This window comes from Miscanthus floridulus, chromosome 11, assembly GCF_019320115.1.
Source record: "Miscanthus floridulus cultivar M001 chromosome 11, ASM1932011v1, whole genome shotgun sequence".
Taxonomy (NCBI): domain Eukaryota; kingdom Viridiplantae; phylum Streptophyta; class Magnoliopsida; order Poales; family Poaceae; genus Miscanthus; species Miscanthus floridulus.
Window position 1 is genome coordinate 61250350 of NC_089590.1, and position 22876 is coordinate 61273225.

At 49.7% G+C, this 22876-nt stretch overlaps 1 protein-coding gene across 3 annotated transcripts; it reads right to left on the reverse strand.

Annotated features, from left to right (window-relative positions):
- Nucleotides 1–88: 88 nt before the first annotated feature.
- LOC136490920 (probable leucine-rich repeat receptor-like protein kinase At2g33170) lies at nt 89–10605 on the reverse strand. Of its 3 annotated transcripts, none has more exons than XM_066487119.1 (3): nt 10282–10605; nt 6592–9583; nt 89–941 (listed from the first exon to the last, which is right to left on the reverse strand). In XM_066487119.1, the coding sequence occupies exons 2-3, from the start codon at nt 9500–9502 to the stop codon at nt 559–561; spliced, it is 3294 nt and encodes a 1097-aa protein (XP_066343216.1). In that variant the 5' UTR covers nt 9503–9583; nt 10282–10605; the 3' UTR covers nt 89–558. The 3 variants fall into 3 exon arrangements, with proteins under 3 accessions (XP_066343216.1, XP_066343218.1, XP_066343217.1); XM_066487121.1 differs by lacking the exon at nt 10282–10605 and adding an exon at nt 9875–10247; XM_066487120.1 differs by lacking the exon at nt 10282–10605 and adding an exon at nt 9833–10247.
- Between the last annotated feature and the right edge of the window lie 12271 nt (nt 10606–22876).

Sequence of the window (22876 nt, forward strand, 5' to 3'; positions counted from 1 at the left end):
ATGGCGCCAAGAGAAGAGAGAGGCGACTCAACAACAACGAACAGAGGCTACAGCTACAGGTTAACAGCTACTCCGTACAAAGAGTGGCTGCAGTAGTGTGGTTCATCACACAAGAAGATGGCAATTGACAACGATCAATGAGTGCATGTGCATATGATTCTGCACTGCAGTTCATGTTGGAGCAGATTACAGAGATGGCTGCCTGGCTGGTGTTATTACTAACATACTGTAACTTGAGTAAGAATGCACCGAGGCATAGAACTAATTGAACAATGAACATCTCCAGTGTCCAGAGCAAGAGCAAACCTTCTGAGAGACAACGGCAGCAGTGAATCGTGCCTCAAATGCTTCATGTTAGTCTGGAACCTTTCTGAGAGACAATGGCATACAATATGACATTATGACGCTGTATGGAACTATGAACCACTATCATTTATCTCCCTACAAAATGCTGACACAAATAATGAATGCAGACTCCAAGAACCCTACTATCAATACTAGGAAAGGGCAGGAAAAAATGTGTATTACCTTTGACTAATCGAACATATTATAAATACATCATGAGTTATCCTTCTTTGAAGGATCATCAGAGGCAGGTGAGGATGCAGAGCTCACCCTCGTCCTATCTTTAGACTCGCTTAACATAACTACAACATGCCGCATTGGTGGTCTCTCATACGGAGACAAGTTAGTACATACCAAAGCAATTTTCAAGACCTCAATCATATGATCGACGACACTTTGGTCTTGTAAATCCAAATTTTGATCGAGGATCCCTGGACCCAAAGAATTGTCCCTGATGTAGTTCTTTACCCATGTTACCAGATCGCCTCCCAGTTCTAAGGGCTGCACAGGGGCACGCCTAGTTAGCAGCTCCAGCAGCACGACGCCATAGCTATATATATCACATTTTTCAGTAACCTTCATGGTATAAGCATATTCTGTAAAAAAAGACGAGGACTAGGTTAGTACTTCACATTAGACATCAGCGTGTAGCTAGTTACTAGCACAAAACCGAAAAGACTTGACCAGCAAATGGAAGTTTGTGGGCTTGTGGCACAAGGGTGGAACAGCAAGTACATATGAATAATATTCAGCTTGCATTTCAGGATATCAAGGTCTTGAATAAACATTGAAAGTCACCAAAATATGGAAACCCCAACGACAACATATCACTATGGTTTGAGGAATAATCGCCTAGTTGGTTTTAATATAAAACCTAAATGGCATCATAAGCTTAAAGTTTCTTTGCTACCCTTTTTGGTGGGAAAACCTACATGATCTGTCATGTGCGGGCGCACGTACGCCAGGCGCAGGCGAGCCCGCGACGTGCGCCGGGAGGCCGAGCGCGCAGCCAGGACGCAGGAAGGGCAGGCGAGTGGCTAGGAGGAAAGTTAGCCACCTGATTAGTTGTTTCCTTTGTTAGTTATTTCATTGTTAAGATTAGTCCTACAATTAAGGAGAGCCTTCTCCTTCTGTTTGGCCGAGAGCCATATATGCTTGTACGGGAAACCAATTGAGGGCAAGCAAGAAGTTATCTCTAATCTACCTCTCTTCTCTGTAAGCCGACGGCTGAGGGGTATAACCTCGCCGGCGTGACGGACGGCGGCTACGAGCTACGTAGCCGAGGTCCGGCCAGTCAGGGGTTCGAGGCCCTTGACAACCTGGTATCACGGTCTCGTCGATCCTCGCCCACCCGCTCCACCCACTCTTCCACCGCAGCCCACCAGCCGCCGCCGCCGCCATCGCCGCCAACCCCTACCGCAGCCATGGCCGAGCCCACCCTTGCCGACGTGCTCGTCGAACTGAGGTCCCTCAGCACGGAGGTGTCGTCTCTGAAGTCCGATATGGCGGCCATGAAGGACAAGTCCTCGTCGTCCTCGGACAACGGAGGGGGCCGTCGCCCCGACGGGCAGCGCGACCAAGATCCGTTCATCAAGCACAAAAAGTGGGACTTCCCCCGCTTTGATGGCACCGTCGATCCGATGCTGTTCATCAACAAATGCGAGTCGTACTTCCGCCACCACCGCACCATGGGAGAGGAACGTGTTCGGATGGCATCTTACCATCTGGACGACGTCGCGCAGCTGTGGTACAACCAGCTCAAAGAAGATGATGGCGCCCCGTCCTGGGGCCGATTCAAAGACCTCCTGAACGAGAGGTTCGGGCCTCCTCTCTGCTCCGCCCCGATGTTCGAGCTTTCCGAGTGCCGGCGCACCGGAACAGTGGAGGAGTACTCCAACCGCTTCCAGACACTCCTGCCCCGCGCTGGTCGGCTTGACGAGGCTCAGCGGGTGCAACTCTTCACCGGCGGCCTCCTTCCGCCTCTGAGTCACGCGGTGCGCATCCACAATCCTGACACGCTCGCCGCCGCGATGAGCCTGGCGCGTCAAGTGGAGCTCATGGAGATCGACAGGTCACCTCAGGCCCCGGTCCGGCCTGGCGCGCGCGGTCTGCTGCCGCCGCCGCCGCCTCGCCACGCTCTTCCCGCACCGCCCCAGCAGCTGGCACTTCCCGCACCGCCGGCGGGTGCCGACCAGGGACGCCGCGAGGGCAACCAGCGGCGCCTCTCCACGGCGGAGCAGGCGGAACGTCGCCGCCTTGGCCTCTGTTTTAACTGTGATGAAAAGTACTCTCGTGGCCATAACAGGTTTTGCAAGCGGATTTTCTTCGTGGACGGTGTGGAGATTGATGACACCGAAGACGCCGCTGACGCCGGGGACAAGGACGCCCCCTGCTTCTCGCTGCAGGCGGTGGCCGGTGTGTCCATGACGGACACCATGCAGCTCGCGGTGACACTGGGGGCCGCCTCGCTCGTCGCCCTCCTCGACTCCGGCAGCACCCACAATTTCATCTCCGAGGAGGCCGCGCGGCGCTCGGAACTTCCTCTCCGCCAACGTCCCCGCCTCACGGCCATGGTCGCCAATGGCGAGAAGATCACCTGCGCCGGCGTCATCCGCGACGCGCCGCTGCTCATCGCCGGTGCTGCGTTCCCGGCGGATCTCTTCGTCATGCCCCTGGCCGGGTATGACATCGTCCTCGGCACCAAGTGGCTCGGCGCGTTGGGGCCCATTGTCTGGGACCTGGCCAACCGGCGCATGTCTTTCCAGCATGGGGGCCGCACCATCTCCTGGGCTGGACTGGCCACGGCGGCGGGGCCGGCGGCGCGCGCCTTGTCCGCTGGCGAGCCGCTCCTGGAGACTCTCCTCGACGCGTTTGCAGGGGTCTTCGCCACTCCGACTGGCCTGCCCCCCAAGCGCGCCCTTGATCACCGCATCCTGCTGAAGCCCGATGCACAGCCGGTAGCCGTACGCCCCTATCGGTACCCGGCTGCCCACAAGGATGAGTTGGAGCGGCAATGTGCCGCCATGATTGCACAAGGGATCGTCCGCCGCAGCGACTCCCCGTTCTCGTCGCCGGTCCTCCTTGTGAAGAAGCCCGACGGTTCCTGGCGCTTCTGCGTCGACTACCGGGCCCTGAACGCCGTGACGGTCAAAGACGCCTTCCCAATCCCGGTGGTGGATGAGCTGTTGGATGAACTCAACGGCGCCAAATTCTTCTCCAAGCTCGACCTGCGGTCGGGGTACCACCAGGTCCGCATGCGGCCCAAGGACATCCACAAGACGGCGTTCCGCACGCATGACGGCCTGTACGAGTTCCTGGTCATGGCGTTCGGACTCTGCAACGCACCGGCCACGTTCCAAGCCTTGATGAACGACGTTCTACGGCCGTTCCTCCGTCGCTTCGTCCTCGTATTTTTTGACGATATCTTGATTACAGCAGGACATGGGTGGATCACCTGCGGCACCCGCGTGCTGTCCTCGACGAGCTCAGCCGCCACCAGCTCTTCGTCAAGCGCACCAAATGCTCCTTCGGTGCCTCCGCCGTCGCCTACCTCGGCCACGTTATCTCCGCTGCGGGCGTCGCCATGGATCCGGCCAAGGTGCAGGCCATCCATGATTGGCCGGCGCCGCGCTCCGCCCGTGCTGTTCGTGGCTTCCTCGGACTCGCGGGGTACTACCGCAAGTTCGTGCATAACTATGGCACGGTGGCCGCGCCCCTGACGGCGTTGCTCAAGAAGGACGGCTTCGCATGGAACGACGCAGCGGCCGCGGCGTTCTCGGCGCTCAAAGCGGCGGTCACGTCGGCCCCCGTCCTCGCCATGCCCGACTTCGCCAAGCTGTTCGTCGTCGAGTGTGACGCGTCCACGGTCGGCTTTGGGGCGGTACTAGTCCAGGCGGGACACCCGGTGGCGTACTTCAGCCGGCCAGTGGCACCGCGCCACCGCGCCCTGGCCGCCTACGAGCGCGAGCTCATTGGCCTGGTTCAGGCGGTCCGGCATTGGAGGCCCTACCTGTGGGGGCGCCGCTTCCTCGTCAAGACGGACCACTACAGCTTGAAATACCTCCTCGACCAGCGCCTCGCCACGATTCCGCAGCACCACTGGGTCGGCAAGCTCTTGGGCTTCGACTTCACAGTGGAGTACCGCTCCGGGGCCACGAACACTGTCGCCGACGCTCTATCCCGCCGCGACAACGATGCGGGCGAGCTGCTGGCCATTTCAGCGCCCCGGTTCGACTTCATCGAGCGCCTCCGCCATGCCCAGGCCACCGACCCAACGCTGGTCGCCGTCCACGACGAACTCCGTGCGGGCACCCGCGCCGCGCCGTGGGCCATCATCGATGGCATGGTCGCCCTGGCGGGCCGCCTCTACATCCCGCCCGCGTCGCCACTCCTTCAGGAGATCCTGGCCACGGTCCACGACGACGGCCATGAAGGCGTTCATCGCACGCTGCACCGCCTACGGCGTGATTTTCATTTCCCCAACATGCGTCGTTTGGTGCAGGATTTTGTGAAGGCGTGCGCCACGTGCCAGAAGTACAAGACGGACCACCTGAGGCCGGCCGGGCTGCTCCAGCCGCTGCCCATCCCGTCCAGCGTTTGGGCCGACATCGGCATTGATTTCATTGAAGCGCTGCCCCGGGTGCAGGGCAAGACAGTCATCCTCTCCGTCGTCGACCGCTTCAGCAAGTACTGCCACTTCATTCCGCTGGCGCACCCCTACACCGCCGAATCCGTCGCCCAAGCGTTCTTCGGCGACATCGTCCGCCTTCATGGCGTTCCGCAGTCCATCGTCTCGGACCGCGACCCGGTGTTCACGTCGGCGTTCTGGACCGAGCTCATGCGCCTCACTGGCACCAAGCTCTTCATGTCGTCGGCCTTTCACCCGCAAACGGATGGCCAGACGGAGGCCGTCAACAGGGTGATCGTCATGTACCTCCGCTGTTTCACCGGCGACCGTCCTCGACAGTGGCTTCGCTAGCTCCCGTGGGCCGAATACACCTACAACACGGCCTTCCAATCGTCGCTCCGGGAGACGCCGTTCCGCGTGGTCTATGGCCGCGATCCGCCAACCATCCGCTCTTATGAGCCTGGCGAGACGCGCGTGGCTGCTGTTGCCCAGGAGATGGAGGACCGCGCGGCCTTCCTCGACGACGTCCGCTACCGCCTCGAACAGGCCCAGGCGGTCCAGAAGCATGTCTACGACCAGCACCATCGTCCAGTGGCTTTCCAAGTTGGTGACTGGGCACTCCTCCGGCTCCGGCAGCACCCAGCGGCATCACTGCCACGTACCACCACTGGCAAGCTCAAGCCCCGGTTCGTCGGGCCGTATCGCGTCAGGGAGGTCATCAACGTCGTGGCTGTCCGGCTCGATCTTCCACCAGGGGCCCGCCTCCATGATGTGTTCCACGTTGGGGTGCTCAAGAAGTTCGTTGGCACGCCGCCTGCAACACCCCCGGCACTGCCACCAACCCACAACGGCGCTATGGTGCCAGTGCCTGCGGCGGTCACAGCCGGCCGGCTGGCTCGCGGAGTACGGCAGGTGTTGGTCCAGTGGCAAGATGAGCCGGCTGCATCGGCAAGCTGGGAGGACTACGACGACTTCCGTGCTCGGTTCCCTGATTTTCAACTCGAGGACGAGCTGGTCTTCGACGACGGGAGAGATGTCATGTGCGGGCGCACGTACGCCAGGCGCAGGCGAGCCCACGACGTGCGCCGGGAGGCCGAGCGCGCAGCCAGGACGCAGGAAGGGCAGGCGAGCCACCTGATTAGTTGTTTCCTTTGTTAGTTATTTCATTGTTAAGATTAGTCCTACAATTAAGGAGAGCCTTCTCCTTCTGTTTGGCCGAGAGCCATATATGCTTGTACGGGAAACCAATTGAGGGCAAGCAAGAAGTTATCTCTAATCTACCTCTCTTCTCTGTAAGCCGACGGCTGAGGGGTATAACCTCGCCGGCGTGACGAACGGCGGCTACGAGCTACGTAGCCGAGGTCCGGCCAGTCAGGGGTTCGAGGCCCTTGACATGATCATAATTCTTGCAAAGTAATGCCCAATGAAGAACAACTCTACGAGCAAACAAAACACTACAATAAATTAGATATTGGCCTGAGTAAATTATCTATGCGACACCGCACCTAGTTGCCCTAGGTTTGACCGATAGCTTCAAGTAAAGAGCATAAGACATAGATCAGTAGTGAACACGCAACAGAAGTTCAAAGAACCGGATGTCAAGTAAACTTGAGACTCACCTGGCGCTATATAGCCGTATGAACCTGCAATTGCAGACATTGACTTCGAGTATGGCATGTCGATCACCTTTGCTAACCCAAAATCACCAACATGGGCTTCAAAGTTCTCATCAAGTAATATGTTATTAGATTTAATATCACGGTGGATGATACGAGGCTTGCAGTCATGATGCAGGTATGAAAGCCCTTCAGCCGCTCCAAGGGCTATCATGAAGCGTGTCTCCCAATCAAGTGAAGAAGATGATTGTCCATGAAGTAGCTCACCAAGACTGCCTCTCGACATGTATTCATAGAGTAGAAGGTTGGAACCCTGGTGGTATATAAAACCGTAAAGCTTCACAATATTACGATGTCTTATCTTTCCAAGAGTCAGGATCTCTGCACGGAAGCTGTTGTCTGTGTTGCTCCCTTCCCTGTTAGAAGCAAGTTTCTTGACTGCAATTGTCTGTCCAGCCTTCAGGATGGCTCTGTATACTGTCCCACAAGCACCCCTTCCGATCACACAACTCTCATCAAAGTTATTTGTAGCGGTGAGCAATTCCTGAAATGTATATGCATCCTTATCAGAAACATGCATATTAGAACCAGCTGGAAAAAGTTGCTTATCTTGCAAGGGGGCTACTGTCTCCATTGGTTTTCTGATATGGTGCACAATTATTGCAATAAGAATAAGTGAAATCCCTCCAATGGCAGCAGCAACAATTGCTATGATCTTGCCTAAAGGGGGACTGACTGAATTGGATGACTGGGAACTAGAGGATGACCGGGGTCCACATCTACCAAGTTGTCCACCACATAATCCTTTATTTCCAATAAAACAGGTCACAGACATATTATCAAAAAGCGGTATTGACGGGAGGGCACCAGAGAGAGAATTGTAGGAGACGTTTAGCTCAAGCAAACTGGACAGATTAGCAAATGTAGTTGGGATTTCACCAGTCAGCTTGTTGTTATTAAGAAACAAACTTTCCAACAGTGCAAGGTTACCAAGCTCTGAAGGAATGTTGCCAGAGAGGTTGTTGTAGCTCAAATTCAGGGCGATCTGCAAGCTCGACAGCAAACCCAGCTCCTTAGGTATTTCACCAGATAACTGATTGCCACCAATCTGTAGTGCTGTTAAATGTGATAGTTTACCAAGAATGGGTGGTATCTGGCCAGTTAGCCTATTGTCAGCAAAAGATAGCAGCTCCAACTGTGGCAGCCTACCAACTTCATTTGGCAACGAACCTTCAAAGCTATTCTGGCTGAGATCAAGGCGTTGCAACACTGTACAATTGAAAATTTCTAGTGGTATGTTTCCTCCTAGTCTATTAGATGAGATATTGAAGACAACGAGTTTTGACAAATTACCAATTTCTCGAGGCAACTCTGATGTGAAATAATTATTTGTAAGGTCCAGCCTTTGCAGAGACTTGCAACTGCCTATCTGAGGAGGAATGGGCCCACTAAATTTGTTTCGACCCAGCACAACTGTTGTCAAATTTACCAGATTGCAGAGATCAGTGGGGAAGCTTCCTGTCAGACTGTTGTCACTGAGACGAAGCTGAACCAATGTTTTACAGTTAGTGATCCCACGAGGAATGTTCCCTGTAAGCATGTTAGACCCCAAATTCAACAAAATAAGGTTTGATTGCCTGCAAAGATCTTTCGGTATCTGCCCTGTAATACTGTTGTTTGAGAAATCCACCACCCAAAGACGGCTATAAATGCCAAACCTTGGAGGTATGTTGCCAGAAAGCAAATTGCTGAAGAGTTGCAGTTGGATTAGATTTCTCATGTACTGAAATCCAGCTGGAATCGTGCCAGTGAGTGAATTGATCGATAGATCAAGTTTACTCAAGTTTTTCAACCCACACAACTCTGTAGGAATAGGGCCTGTAAGCTGGTTCTGGAAGAGGTAGAGTAAATTCAAGCCTGGAATGTTGCCCAGCTCCTTTGGTATCTCTCCAGTTAAGAAATTCTCTGAAAAGTCAATCTCTCTTGCAAGAGAAAGATTCCCAATGTCAGACGGAATTGTACCGTTTAATGAATTCCTGTAAAGGTATAGCTTCTGCAGATTCGTAATTTTCACAATTGTTGCAGGTATGGGACCAACTAGAATATTGTCATAGAGGGCAATTGTGCTGAGGCTTGTACAGTTTCCTATCTCTGGAGGAATAACACCAGAAAGCTGATTCCCCCATAGGATTAAGTCCGTCATCAAGATCAACCTCCCAATCTCTTTAGGTAAAGGACCCTCTAACTTGTTTTGTGCAAGACCAAACACAGTTAAGTTCACACATTCACCTATCTCAACAGGAATGTTGCCTGATATAAGATTCTGACCCAACCGAATATTCTTCAGGTTCTTCAGCTTGCCAAGTGAACGAGGTAGTGAACCAGTGAGATTATTACTGTATCCTACCAGTTCCTGAAGTGATGCCATATTTCCAATCTCATCAGGTATCGGGCCATGGAGCTTGTTGTTGCACAGATTAAACGTGACCAACTTATCTAGCTTCCCGAGCTCAGAGGGGATTGTACCACCAAAACTGTTGTTGTACAAGTTAAGCACCTCCAATTTCGACAAGTTCCCAATCTCTGGAGGGATGTTACCATCGAACCCATTAAAGGATAGATCAAGGAGGGTCAACTCAGACAGGCCACCAATGCTAGGCGCTACTGTCCCTGACAGGTTCATGTTGCTGAGGCCGAGAGACACAACCACCGGGATGGGCGCCGACGAGCAGTTGACGCCCCTCCAGTTGCATGGTGTTAGATCCCTCGCGTCCCAGTTGTCGAGGTGGTGGAGAGTGTCGTTCATCTGGCTCTTGAGCGCCAGGAGAAACCGACCTTCATGGTTCACGCCCTGGGAGCCAGAGGCCAGCAGAAAGGCCAGCGCCACGCCGAGCAGCAAAGCCCGGTGCTCCATCCTTGATCAAAGATTCACAAATCAAGGAAACCCCTCGCTACGACCTTCTGGGCTCCCACATCTCCGTGGTTGGATGGCTTCCTGCAGAGGGCGCAAGCAGCTGTAAGAACACTGCAGGAGATAAATGCTTTATGAATTTTAAAGACTTTCATGGGCAGCAGCTGAACTAGTACTCATGTGACAACAAGGGAAGTAGCTTCGCATTGGCATTTATCAGACAAACTGACAAGAGCAAGCAACCAAATCAAGTAGTAAATCGGTAGCGACCCGGTGATCAAGTAAGACAGAAAACCGAAGTATAAAAAGAACAATCGCTCAACCAGTAATCACCTCCTAGAAATCGAGAAGCTCACGCAGAGACGAAGCACTCACTCAGACAACTCTAAGCCGATTTCTCCGGCAGAAATGCTAACGCAGCTCAACTCCTCCTCAGAGCACACACAAATCGCACCGTGTCTCCAGAAAGAAGAAGAAGCACGCAGAGGCAGGGGAGTGGGGAGCCAGAAGGAGATAGAGAAGTAGAAGTCCCCTCAAATCACGGGATACCCGGCCCGTCCGGGGGACCCAGGAGCGCACCGCCGCGCACGTCCCCGAAGCAGATCTGCGAAAGGCGCGCGAGCTTTTTCACTCCCCGCCCCTCGCGAGCGGGCGAGCTCCGCACAGTGCTAGGGCACACCACCCCGCCCGACAAGTTAGCAAGGGGAACAGCGCAGAGCACCACCACCGGGGAGGGACACACTGGTAATGCGGACCCCGACTGTGCCAGGAGCTCAACTCACCCGCTGCAGCTGCCACTCCTGCCGCACGCCGGGTTGTCGTCCTCCGCTGCCGCCGCCGCCGCAGCAGCCAGCCCGGGCACATCCACTGAAAGGTAGGGAATGGGCGAGCACGTACGACGCGGCCGGGGTCCGATGCGCGCCGTTGCGGGATGGGGGGTGGCGGGAGCGGGAGTGGTGGAGTACTGGGTGCACGAGCAAGAAGAAGAAGGAAAGGAACTGGAAGCTGGGAATGGCAGGCAAGCACGCTTTCAAGATCTCTCTCTCTCTCTCTCGCTGCGATGGAGGCCGTAGCAATCGCGGGCGGGGTCCCTCTCTCCCTCGATCTAGCCTCCTTTCCCCCTCTCCCTCTCTCTCTCTCTCCTCTTTTGCTTTCCCTGCCTTTGCTTTTCGTCCTAGGCCCTGTTTAGTTCCACTTCATTTTGCCAAATTTTTCAAGATTCCCCGTCACATCGAATCTTTAGACGTATGCATGAAGCATTAAATATAAATAAAAAATAAAACTAATTACACAGTTTAGACGAAATCCACGAGACGAATCTTTTAAGCCTAATTAGACTATGATTGGACACTAATTGCCAAATAACAACGAAAACGCTACAGTACTTCATTTTGCAAAATGAAGTGATCTAAACTGGGCCCTAATCCGCCCGGCCCCACCTGGCACTTTTGAGCTCCATGCCCTTGGGTACCGTTTAGTTCAACTTCATTTTACAAAATTTTTTAAGATTTCCCATCACATCGAATCTTTGAACGTATGCATAAAGCATTAAATATAAATAAAAAACAAAACTAATTACACAGTTTAGACGAAATTCACAAGACAAATCTTTTAAGCCTAATTAGACTATGATAGGACACTAATTGTTAAATAACAACGAAAGTACTACGGTACCATTTCGTCAAAAATTTTGCAAACTAAACGAGACCTCGCTTCCCTTGCGTCTTCTACTCTTCTCTCTCCACCCAGTCGCTTGGTCTTTATTTTCTCCCATTTTTTTTTCGTACTCCGTATAATATACGTACTACTGTACTAGTAGTACAGATTTTTGGCTGGATTCAGAATTTTTGGAACGACGAAGAAACTGGATTCAGATTTTAGGTCCTCTTTACGACATTTTCCTATTTCCTATTTTTTTTCTTTATTAGTTTAGTACAAGGGATTTTTTTTCTTCGTGAAAATGTACTGATTCTACGGGTTGGGACGGGTGAGCGTTGGTTCAGCAGATTGGTTTGCGGCGTGTCGATCATCATGGCTTTACGAGTGAGATCAGATCAGCTATTGCGTGCTGCTAGGGCTACCGCCTAGCGCCTACCAGTAGACCGCGGGTGGCAGTACGTGACTCCACGGGTTTCAGTGTCGACAAAAGCGAACAAGGCGCCGGTTCGGAACGGAACGCGTGGTGTCCAGCGTGCACGTCGGTACCTTCAAGTTTGACTGCAAAGTATTCAGATTTACCACAAGGACAAGTGCACAAAGTATTCAAATTTCAAAATACGATCACGGGTCTAGAGCTCTCGAACCTGGGACATGTTTCCATCGGAAGCAAAGGTACCTACCGATCACTACATCTATTTTAAATGCATGGCATTCAGGATATCGACATGGTTTATCGATTTATAAGACAAGTTTTTGACACGTTTGAAATCTATCCTTGATAATAAAGTCATAACAAAGTATTCCGTCCATCGTATTTTACTTCCTAGATCTCCTATAGCGCACCTTCTTGTTTCGTTGTCACATGGACGTGTATAACCCTTGCTCATACCTGTTAGTGTGTACAGCGATAGTAAGTATGATTTCAACACATGTTAGAACAGATGACGTGATCGATAAATAAATTTTAAAGCCACAAATTGTTCAAGCGACCGCGCCTCAAGCTGTATGTTCTGTTCCAATACACAAGCACTAATAAATATAATTAAACAATATGAACCTTGTAGCATACTCCCTCCACCCAAAAAGAGTGTACTTCTAGATTCGGTCCACTTATGTATAAAAAATGGTATTAAGTCCAAATATGATGAATCCAATTATGATTATTTATCATAAGTATTTGTATATTTTTGCAAAACAATTGATCAAACTCAAGATGTTTGACTTAGCACAGTAAGTATACTCTTTTTTTTTTTTTGAACGAAGAGAGTATATGATCAAAGGTAAAAAAAAAAAGAAGACTGGCAAATAAGCAAAAGACATCAACTTTGGATAGGACAGAAAACTCATGATCTTACATCGTTTTCTAGACATATGGTGGCTAGTACTTACTACGGGATGGATTTTTTTATATTATTTAGAACCTATGTCTGAAAAATATATTGTTTTTTATTTTGTTCTCATTTTTTTATTTTAACTAAACCAAATGTATCACTAAATTCAGCATGAAACTTATTTTCATATAATTTATGTATTTGGTGTCGTAAATATTTTAGTGATTGTTTCATAAATTGTTCAGGATTAAGATAGTTTCATTTGTGATAAAATTGAAGCAAGCTTTGGAACTCAGGGAATATTTGACTACCAGCATGTTCGCTTGTTGATTTTCAGCCAGGGCTTATCAGTCATGGTACAATATTTTTCTCTCATAATAAACCAGCACCAATTGGGTTTATCAGTCCAGAAACCAACCAGTAAACAGGCTGTATGTGGTGGACTAGGGGACTGGGAAGGGCATCTCCGGAGCTGCGAAACGCCGACCCGTAAGTCTCGCTCTCGCAAAATGGCAACCGAGCGGCTTCGTTTAAATCAAGGGACTAAAGTTTAGGGGTATCACATCGGGTGTTATATGGGAGTGTCACATCGAGTGTTTGGATAGTAATAATAAAACAAATTACATAAGTCATCGGTAATCCACGACACGAATTTAGTAAACATAATTAATCCTTCATTAGCACATGTTTACTGTAGCACCACATTGTCAAATCATGGACTAATTAGGCTTAAAAATCCGTCTCGCAAATTAGTCTTAATCTGTGTATTTAATTTCGTAATTAGCCTCAAGTTTAGCAGGGAAACAAACACAGACGCCTCCGGATTTGCTGGCGAACGGTAAGAAAAGGACACGGAGATCCCACAGAAAAATGCCTATGGCCAAGCACCGAAGTAGCGGGCATCCGCCCTATGGAAGCAGCGTCCATGGTGATGCTACTCGGTACTCGCAGCCGTAGGCACCGTCAGTCCGTCACACGGTGACACGGGTGGGAAACTGGGAAAGGGACAAGGGGTACGGGTGGGAAACTGGGAAAGGGACAAGGCTGGAGGCACACACACTTGGCTCACCTAAGCCCCGATTTTTTCGGATCGGGTAATTCGGGTAATTCAAAATTCGGGTAATAAAAATTGCTACCCGATATTACCCCCGAAAAAACACTACCCGCAAATTCGGGTACCCGATAATTCGGGTTCGGGTTCGGGTATTACCCGATATACCCAAATTTACAGAAAACAACCAACTACACTAAATTTCAGTAGCGATCTATACATAATTTCAGCAGCAATTTGTATAGAATTTCAATAGCAATTTGTAGAGAATAATATATTACAGTCACTCATTCAAATAGAGAGAATTATATTCTAATAAAGTGATAAGTTAAATGGTTCAGCTAACAACACATGATAAATACAAAGACAAAAACAAATCTTTGGGTAGTTCGGGTAGTTTGGGTACAGGGGGATATTACCCGAATTACCCAAACTAATTTCGGGTAATCAAAATCGCTATCCGAATTTGGGATCGGGTACCTCGGGTTCGGGTAATTCGGGTCCAGGTTCGGGTAATTCGGGTACGGGTAATGGGTATCGGGTATTTTGCCCAGGCTTAGGCTCACCGGCAGCAAGAATCTATGCAACTGCAAGGTCCGCAGTGCGCCCGAACTTTTTACCATTCGGCCTTTTTTCGAAAGTTTCTCTCAAATAGACCTATGACGGAAACAATTCCAGAAATAGACCCTTGGTTCGGCGTCAGAGTGACTGGCGCCGAGCTCGGCGTCAGAGTGACTAGCGCCGAGGTCCTGGGCACGGGAAAATGGCCTGCCAGGGGCTCGGCGCCAGAGTGACTGGCGCCGAGCTCGACGTCGAGCTCGGCGCCAGTCTGAATGGCGCCGAGCCACCTGCATTTAACCCAGCCTACACTTCTTCTCCGAGCGTTCTTCCTCTTATTTCTCCTCCGTCTCGGATTTTTTTCTCGCCACTTCACCCTACCTCACAATCACCGGCAACTTAGAATTTTGGCTAAGTCCCTAAATTTACCGTGAGATGGATATATAAAATTTTGGCTAAGTCTTTAAATTTACCAAACGTATGGTTAGCAAGCAGAACAGAAGGATCGATTGGGTCGATTGATGCGCGAGCAGAAGAGAAGGGTTGACCTTGCCCTTTGGAGGCCTACGTTTGGTGAGGCCGATGGTTAGCAAGCACATCAAAAATTTTATATATCCATCTCACGGTAAATTTAGGGACTTAGCCAAAAGTCAGCTCGGGGAAGAAGTGCAGGCTTGGTTAAATGCAGGTGTCTCGGCGCCAGTCACTCTGGCGCCGAGCCCCTGGTAGGCCATTTTCCCGTGCCCAGGACCTCGGCGCCAGTGACCGTGGCGCCGAGCTCGACGCCAGTCACTCTGGTGCCGAGCCAATGATCCATTTCTGGAATTGTTTTCGCCAGGGGTCTATTTGAGAGAAACTTTCGAAAAAGAGTCAAATAGTAAAAAATTCGGACAGTGCGCAGTGCGCAGTGCGCTCGTGCGCTGGACGGGACTCGTCGACTCGGGGGTGGGTGACGGGTGAGGTTTGTCCTTGTTCCGCTGTCCGGGAGCCGGGACACTAGCTCGTAGGAGAAGCTTCTGTTCTTTGTGCTCGCCTTGCTCGGCGACGGCGGGACCGTCACCGCGAGGCCGCCGCGGAGAACGCACGCTCAGGTAACAGATTTCAATTTTCTATATATAGTATAAGTATAAACGAAAAAAAATGAAGATGGGTTGAAACAATTGCTGGTACTGATAAAGTCACGGTTGTCAAAATCATAAATTCTAAGTCAAATCGAGGACTTTAGGTAATTAAGGTCGTACACATAAAAGTCATAGAAATATAGATTTTGTTGACTAGGATAGTAGAATCGGAATCCTTAGTTAAAGATTAAAAAGTCCTAAAATCGTATAATCGAATCATAAATTCTACCACTAACAACTAGTATGGGTAAACCTAAAATTCTATAATAAAATTCCTTTCCACTTATCACTCGGGTGTTTCGTCAGACGGAGCATGCGAGTGAGCTTGTGGCACACGGACATTGAACTTGTACAGTAAAAAATGGTCCAGCACAGGTTCAGATTTTTAAAGCATAATATAGTAATCTGCATTAGTCAGGATTAGGATCGATTCAATCATGCCCTCTACTAGTCCCTAATACTCTGTACACCACACAATATTTTGTCTCAGATGACGTGGTTTAATTACTTTATCAAACCATGACTAACGGTATTTTCATTTCTGAGGATTAACAAGTTATGTCAGCATCTTTGACAGCATGCATGCTCACTAGTAGATCCCTATCTTCAAATGCTGTATATTCTACAGAAGTATTCGTATTCCTTCTCCACAGAAAATGCAGCGCACAGAGGACGTGAGACTTCGTTATTAGCCGTCACCGATTACATAAGCACTCTCTTTTAGCTTTTGTTTAGGCTGAACAGAACCCGCCCGACCTACGAAAGCAATGGTTTGGTTTGGCAACATTGAACTTTGCAGCTGATCTCATACACACTGTCGACGACGATGCTTGTCCTGAATTCAGAACAGATGCAATACACTTTATTTTGGGCTTTTGCCCGTCGGAATTCTGCAAGGTAGGAAACTAACAACCCCGTTCGGCTTACCTTATAATCCGGCTTATTCGATTTCTTTTTTAACCGAAACAGTATTTGTCTCTCACAATAATTTAGTCGGAACCGGGTTTTTCAGTCAATTTCAGCCGAGCTAACGGGGCCGCGCCTCGGCGAGAAAATCATCCGATCCGGTGGCCAAGAGACGAACAACGGAGAAGCTGAAGCCGATCGGCCGTTCTCGTCTCTTCGCGATGGATAGAGAATGACTCTGAGAGCGAGCGGCGCAGAGAGAAAAACCGAACGGATAGAGATGGACGGATCGGCGCATCGTTGAACAACGGTCCACGCGGGGAAAGTGGCGACAGCCAACTGGCGACCGAGCTGGTTTGCACTGGGAAACGGAGCGTGAGGGCATGGAAAAACGATGCTTTTTTGTAAACATCGAGGTGAAGTGCACACGGAGTACGGGGTGTAGCAAAATGCATGTACGGACACGCAGCACACAGTTGCAAGCAAATCCGGCTACTCCTTCGATATCCAGTTTTCTGTGGCATCCAACGCACCAGTGCGATCCCCTTGGCCAGAGTAATTGCATGATTACATTTCGTACATGTAAATTTGTTTCCTACACAGCTCCGATATTCACAACTATAGTTGTACTCCCTTGACTTCGTACATGCAAATTTATTTGCTACACAGCTCCGATATTCACAATTACAGTGGTTGTGGCGTTCATAGGTCTAGCGTCCCTCGCGGACCGGCTTTCCAACAAAGGCTCGACCTAAGCAACAAACGTGTAACTCATGGGCCGGTCCAGGTATCTAAACGACAGGTCAGAAGGGTGATCCAATCATCGACCGGAAAGTCTGACCGAGGAGGAATAGCGCCCATTTTTCTGACTCCGGACCACCTCTCCGACCGGAACGCTCGCTTCGGTCTCCGGTCCACTTCGGGACGGCCTCTCCGACCGGAAGGCCTGGCCAAAGCACTACTTCCGACTCCGACCCGCGTCTCTGACCGGGGATGCGCCAAACCCCTGCTCACTGCTCTTCTTCGACTGGCGCGATCAGAGCCAACTGGGACCAACCGATCGGGGACGCCCGCTCGGTAAGGACTAGGAAACGGACGGAGAAAGCAAGGCAGGACGCACAAGTCAAACCACGATACCAGAGACCGTACCCTGTACACCTGCAGAAACAGTACTCTGCAACCTCCCTGGCACAACAGAGCCCAAGCAGTGTTGTAGACGCCGACATTTTCCCCCACAGTATTGTAGGCGTCATTAACTCCCATACGATAAGGCTCCTCCGACATGTCTCTAGGCATCGACAGTGTTGTGAGTGTCGACATTTATCGTACGGGGCAAACATGGTAAAACCCCTTGCATGCCTCCAGGTATTAACTGTGTGGCAGGCACCGACGTCTGCCATGCCCAAAGAAGACAACACAACTTTCCACGTGCATCTGACATTCAACAGTATTGTGAGCGCCTACCATCATCCTGTACCCGTCGATGTGGGCAACAAGGCTCAGTAGCATACGTACTCTCTCCCTCTCACTTGTAAGGCCATCCCATTCATCTATAAAAGGAGATGCACTCTCTCCCAATAGGATAGGTCGATTCAAGTTCATTCAGATTCATCAGATCGATCAAGTTTACTATTACACAACAGCAGAACCATCAGGTTCAAATCACGAACACACGCTCGAACACTTAGCTCATAGCGGGGCTCCCGTCACTCTCGGCCCTTCCGATCGGAGTCCGACCGGACCTCTTGTACCCCCCATTTTTTCCTTCTCGTTTATAACCCCACTGCAAACTTCGAGCACCTGGGCTCAGGAATGAAGTCACCGATCGACTAAAACTGGACGTAGGGCACGTTGTCTGAACCAGTATGAACTATGTGCCATTGAGTGCTAGACCACCTCCGATCACAATATACGATAAAACTACAAGTATTTACTTGTTGGTCACTTTCTGCACCGACAGTTGTACTCCCTCGTCAAGGAGGTCGTTTAAAAGTTGTCTTAAGTTAAATATTTTAAATTTTAACTATAAATAAAAGTACATATTGATGCTTCGGTTGAGTTTGAAAAATATGACGGTGATGTAAGTAAATTTATCTCGAAATGTAGTTTTATGAATATTTTATAGCAAAAAGTAACCGTTAAAGTTGTTTTTGAAGACCAATGTCCAAAATGACTTTTTTTATGGACCTGGATGGAGTATCCGTTGCTATTATATAACTAAACCTTGAGATGGCCCTCAAGATTTTTTTGGTTTTTTTATCATGGACTTTGATACCACTTCCGTCACTATATACCTTGTGATTTTTTAGGTTTTTTAGCTTAAAAAAATTAGGCTTTGTGACCATGAACTATGATACCACTTGATAGAGTGTGCATTGGCTCTGGCTAGTTCACTATACTCACGAGCTAGCACTACACCAGAAACAGATGCTGTGACAAAATTATAATTGAAGGCAGCAGGAAATATGCTGACGCTGATTTACTGTGAGAGAAAAATAGCTGAATTAGTGTTGAAGACCCGGACGACGTCGCACTTTCAAATTTAGCCACACGATTGCGCGTGTGTGATTCCACTGGCCATCATTATCATTTCATCACCGTTGTCTTATTCGCAGCAAATCCTTTGCACGCCCAAACCTAACTCTTCCTACCTTTGAGATGAACATTATTGTAAAAACTTTTATACTTGGATAAGCTGGCCTTTGTCCTCCGATCCGAAAAGAACACATGAATAATCAGCTAGCACACTCCTCCTCATAGCCCATCATCACGTTCATGGTCATCGAAAACAGCGATAAAGAAAGAGGAGCGGAAGTAAAGCAAGAATCTCACGTACTAGAGGACGCCGGGATGCACATCGCTACTAAACAAGTGGCCGAGGAGGAGGCGATTACGTGCAGCAGTTTACGAACAAGAGGACGCCCGGATCTCTCACCACACCGATTGAAACCGACGTGTGCATGCGGCGTGCCTCCCCCCATTTACCTTTCCTAGGTGTGTAGTCGAGACCAGCCTACATGGCACTAGCTTTTGCGCGCTTTTATCGTGCAATATTCGAGCGACTAGCAACGATTTGTCTTTGATCCTATCCGCCCGCTCTTTTGGCCGGCATGTTAATGAACGGTGATTATCTCGCTCTTTTAGATGACTTGTGAGACCCAGCTCACGGGCCTAATTGAATAGTGCTGAGACGCGACCGTAGCTTACAGAGGTACTGTAGCGGCGAGTTGGACCGGGTCGCAGACGGGGCTACTGCAGCCTGGACTGTGCGCGGTACTGTAGCATCGCGTAGTCCTGTTCAACCGCAGTTCAGTAGTACTGGGAACCGAGGGACAGGACCTATAATAATCTTCGGTTGATTGTTTTACGCGAAGCGAGTATAAAAGTATAAGCGGATTGCTACGTATTAGGGTCCACTCCTCGGTAGAGTGGGCTTGGGCCGTGTGCCAGACCTAGGTGTTACATGACTTTACATAGGTGCTAGTAGAAGTGGGCTCAATCATACATGGTATACTCCTACTCAGTTTCAAATTATAATTTTATTTAACTTTTCTAGATATATAGTAAATACGGTGTATCTTGAAAAGCCAGAATGATTTATACTTTGAAATGGAGAGAGTATATACCAAACATCCCACGTATCACGTATGAGATGTTTTGGGTAGGATCAATTTGTATATTAATATATAATTAGAAGCATTAGTGCATCAACCTGTGCTCATGTACGGGTTAATATTCTAAGAGATATAAAGTATTAAAAAGTAATTGATAAATGTGAGACCAACAACAAAATTTCTTAAATTTTATCTCCTTCATTTGTTCAAATTCTAACACAATATAATATTCGCATAGATTCTTTCTTATCTTTAGTTGGTTGTGATAGGATTTATTATATATATTACTTTATATGTTTTTCCATTGTCATCCATAGTTTTTCTCCTTTGCATCACACCTTATGTCCTTTTCATATATGTGTAGTTGAAATCTCAACTTGAATTATGTGTTCCATTGATATTCTGCATGGTGACACGCGTCATGCATGCATATCTTGAGTTAGTTTTCTCTCTATATATTAACAATAATAGAAGTGGGTGATTTACAAAGAAACATATATAGAAGTAATTTATATGTAGATTCGGAGGCTTTGTGTTATTTCTAAAATAATGGAGGTGGGAAATTTATATGAAAATTTAGAGGGTCATTTTATATTATTCTTAAAGTGATAAGTGCACTTTTCTAAAGATGAAGGGAATATATGCGAAATTAAGGGATTTTTTATGTTACTTTGAATAGTGGTGGTGTCGGTGTTTTCGGACATCGACGAGTAAATTTGTTTTTGTGTGTCTAGCTCGGATGGTGTGCTCGGAGGACACAAGGGTTTATACTGGTTCGAGCGGAACATCCCTACGTCTAGTTCGCTGCTGCTCGTGTTACTGGCACTTGGTTTGCAGTAGGGGTTACAAACAGACGAGAGAGGAAGAGGATCCCAAATCTCTGGTGGAAGGAGTGAACGGGTGCTAAGAGCTCGCTTGCCGCTCAGTCGTGTGCTCCCGTCGTGCTCTTGTGTCCCGATCTCTCATTTCATGGGGCGCCCTGCTTTCCCTTTTATAGGCGAAGGGAAATCGCGGGTTATAGAGGAGAAAAAGGAGAAGAACGAGAGAGAAGAAGGCTTCCAGGGTTGTCGGATCTTTCTTCTCCTTCATGCGGGTCCCGCCGATCCTGTAGATGTCAACAGGGACGGCTCCATATCGCGGTCCTGTTCGTCACTGGCGCCATGCGCAGGCGTCGTCTGCTGGTCATGGTGTTCCACTTCGTCCCGACGAACGACGTGGTGAACTGGCGCGTCTGTCAGCATCTGTACGAGGATTAGACAGAACAGCACCAGCACGCCCGACACTGTTCTTGATGTGAATCTCCAGGTATGGCCTGTCATGGCCACGGGTTATATCAAGGCGTGCCAGCCTCTTCTCTGGCGTCAGAGGGCCTGTTCGCTTGAACTTATCAGCCGGCTTATCAGCTAGAATCTATAGTATTTTTCTCTCACAACAAATCAGCCAAGACCGGCTTATCAGCTGACTTTAATACCAGCCGAACAGGCCCAGAGTTTTGACCTAGGCCCATACGCTTGGACCTAGAGTGGTTGACGATGGTATGGGTCCCCGTCAGACGAGACGGAACCCGCGTCCTCGAGGTCGGGCGAGACAAAGCCCGCGACCTTAGGCGAGACGGAAACCGCGTCCTTGGGGTCGAGCGAGACGAAGCCCACACCCAAGGGGTCGGGCGAGACGGAGCCCGCGGCCTCGAGGTCGCGTGAGACGGAGCCCGCGGCCTCGAGGTCGCGTGAGACGGAGCCCGTGGCCTTGGGCGAGACAGAACCCGCGTCATTGGAGTCGGGCGAGACGGAGCCCGCACCCAAGGGGTCAGGAGAGACGGAGCCCGTGGCTTCGAGGTCGGACGAGACCTTTTGATACGTCTCGAGCCATCCGAGGAAGTCAGCGTGGCCGTTAACTTTCTTGCTTTGGGTATCCCTAATATCGATACCCGACAGGTGAGGATGGTTAACTTATATGTGAATTTATTTTACATTATTTTGAGAAATGGCTTAGGTGGATAATTTTGTATGACAATCACAATTACATTATATTATTTTTTCATAAGGACAGAGGCGGTAGGTATTTTACATAATTCCTATTAGCGGACTACTTAAAACCGTTTCCATAATGTTATTGGGGTGAACAATGTAGATATAATTTAGAGTGCTACGTAATGCTACTCAAGATATTTTTTACTTAATTGTAAGATTCTAATCACATGCCATAAGTTAATTAATTAAGGTTCCTAGTAGCGCTAGTGATACTGTAGTAGGATCGGGTGTATTATTGCCGTGTCAGATGCATGAATTGACAACAACGGCGGCATCATGTGTCCCATGTGGCCTACTAGTCGCCTAGATGCACAAGTGGCGATGTAGATCAAGATGCTTTTTCTACTCCCTCCGTCCCATTGAGTTTGTCGTTGGAAAACCGTGCCCCCCTCACAATCCCGGTTCCCGAGCGACAAACTCAATGGGACGGAGGGAGTAGATGAGAAAGGAGTGTGGAGTGAGCTGCTGGCCCGTACTAGCTAGTTGTTGATTGATGCAAGTACGGTACGAAATCTAGTTTATTCCTGATCGAAGAGCGGATTATATTTTCATTCGCAGGAAAAAGAGAGGATCATTAAGCAACTTCTCCAGTAACTGAGCACTCGGAAACCTCCAATTCTCAATAACGCAGTGCCAAAATCTCGGTCTCGATTAGTAAGCGTCGAAGCGAAGTTCATTGCACCAGCCGCCGGCCGGCCCTCTCTGTCGACCCGCCGTCCGTCTTCTGTTCAGTCTCCACTAGCACCGGTCGGCGAAAAACCGTGGAAGACGGCAGGCAGCTGTGGCGAGCTGAGACAACGGGCAGACCAACCAACCAACCGGTTTTCCTCGGCGATCGATCAAACACGGCATGCATGTGAGCAGAGCAGAGGTTGGATACATCACTGGCGCGCCTTGTCGGGCGTCGGCGACGTCGACGGCTCGGCGAGCGACGGGCACGCACGGAGCCGATCCGATCGGCCGGCACGTAGATGTAGTGGTCAGTCTCCGATCGACGCGCGCGCGGGGGGGCGTTCGGGGCGTGGCTGGGTTTGGCCACCAGCGCGGACGAAAGCAACCTCACGGGCACGCGCGCCCAGCACCGAGGCTAGGAGTCCCAAGCAAGCA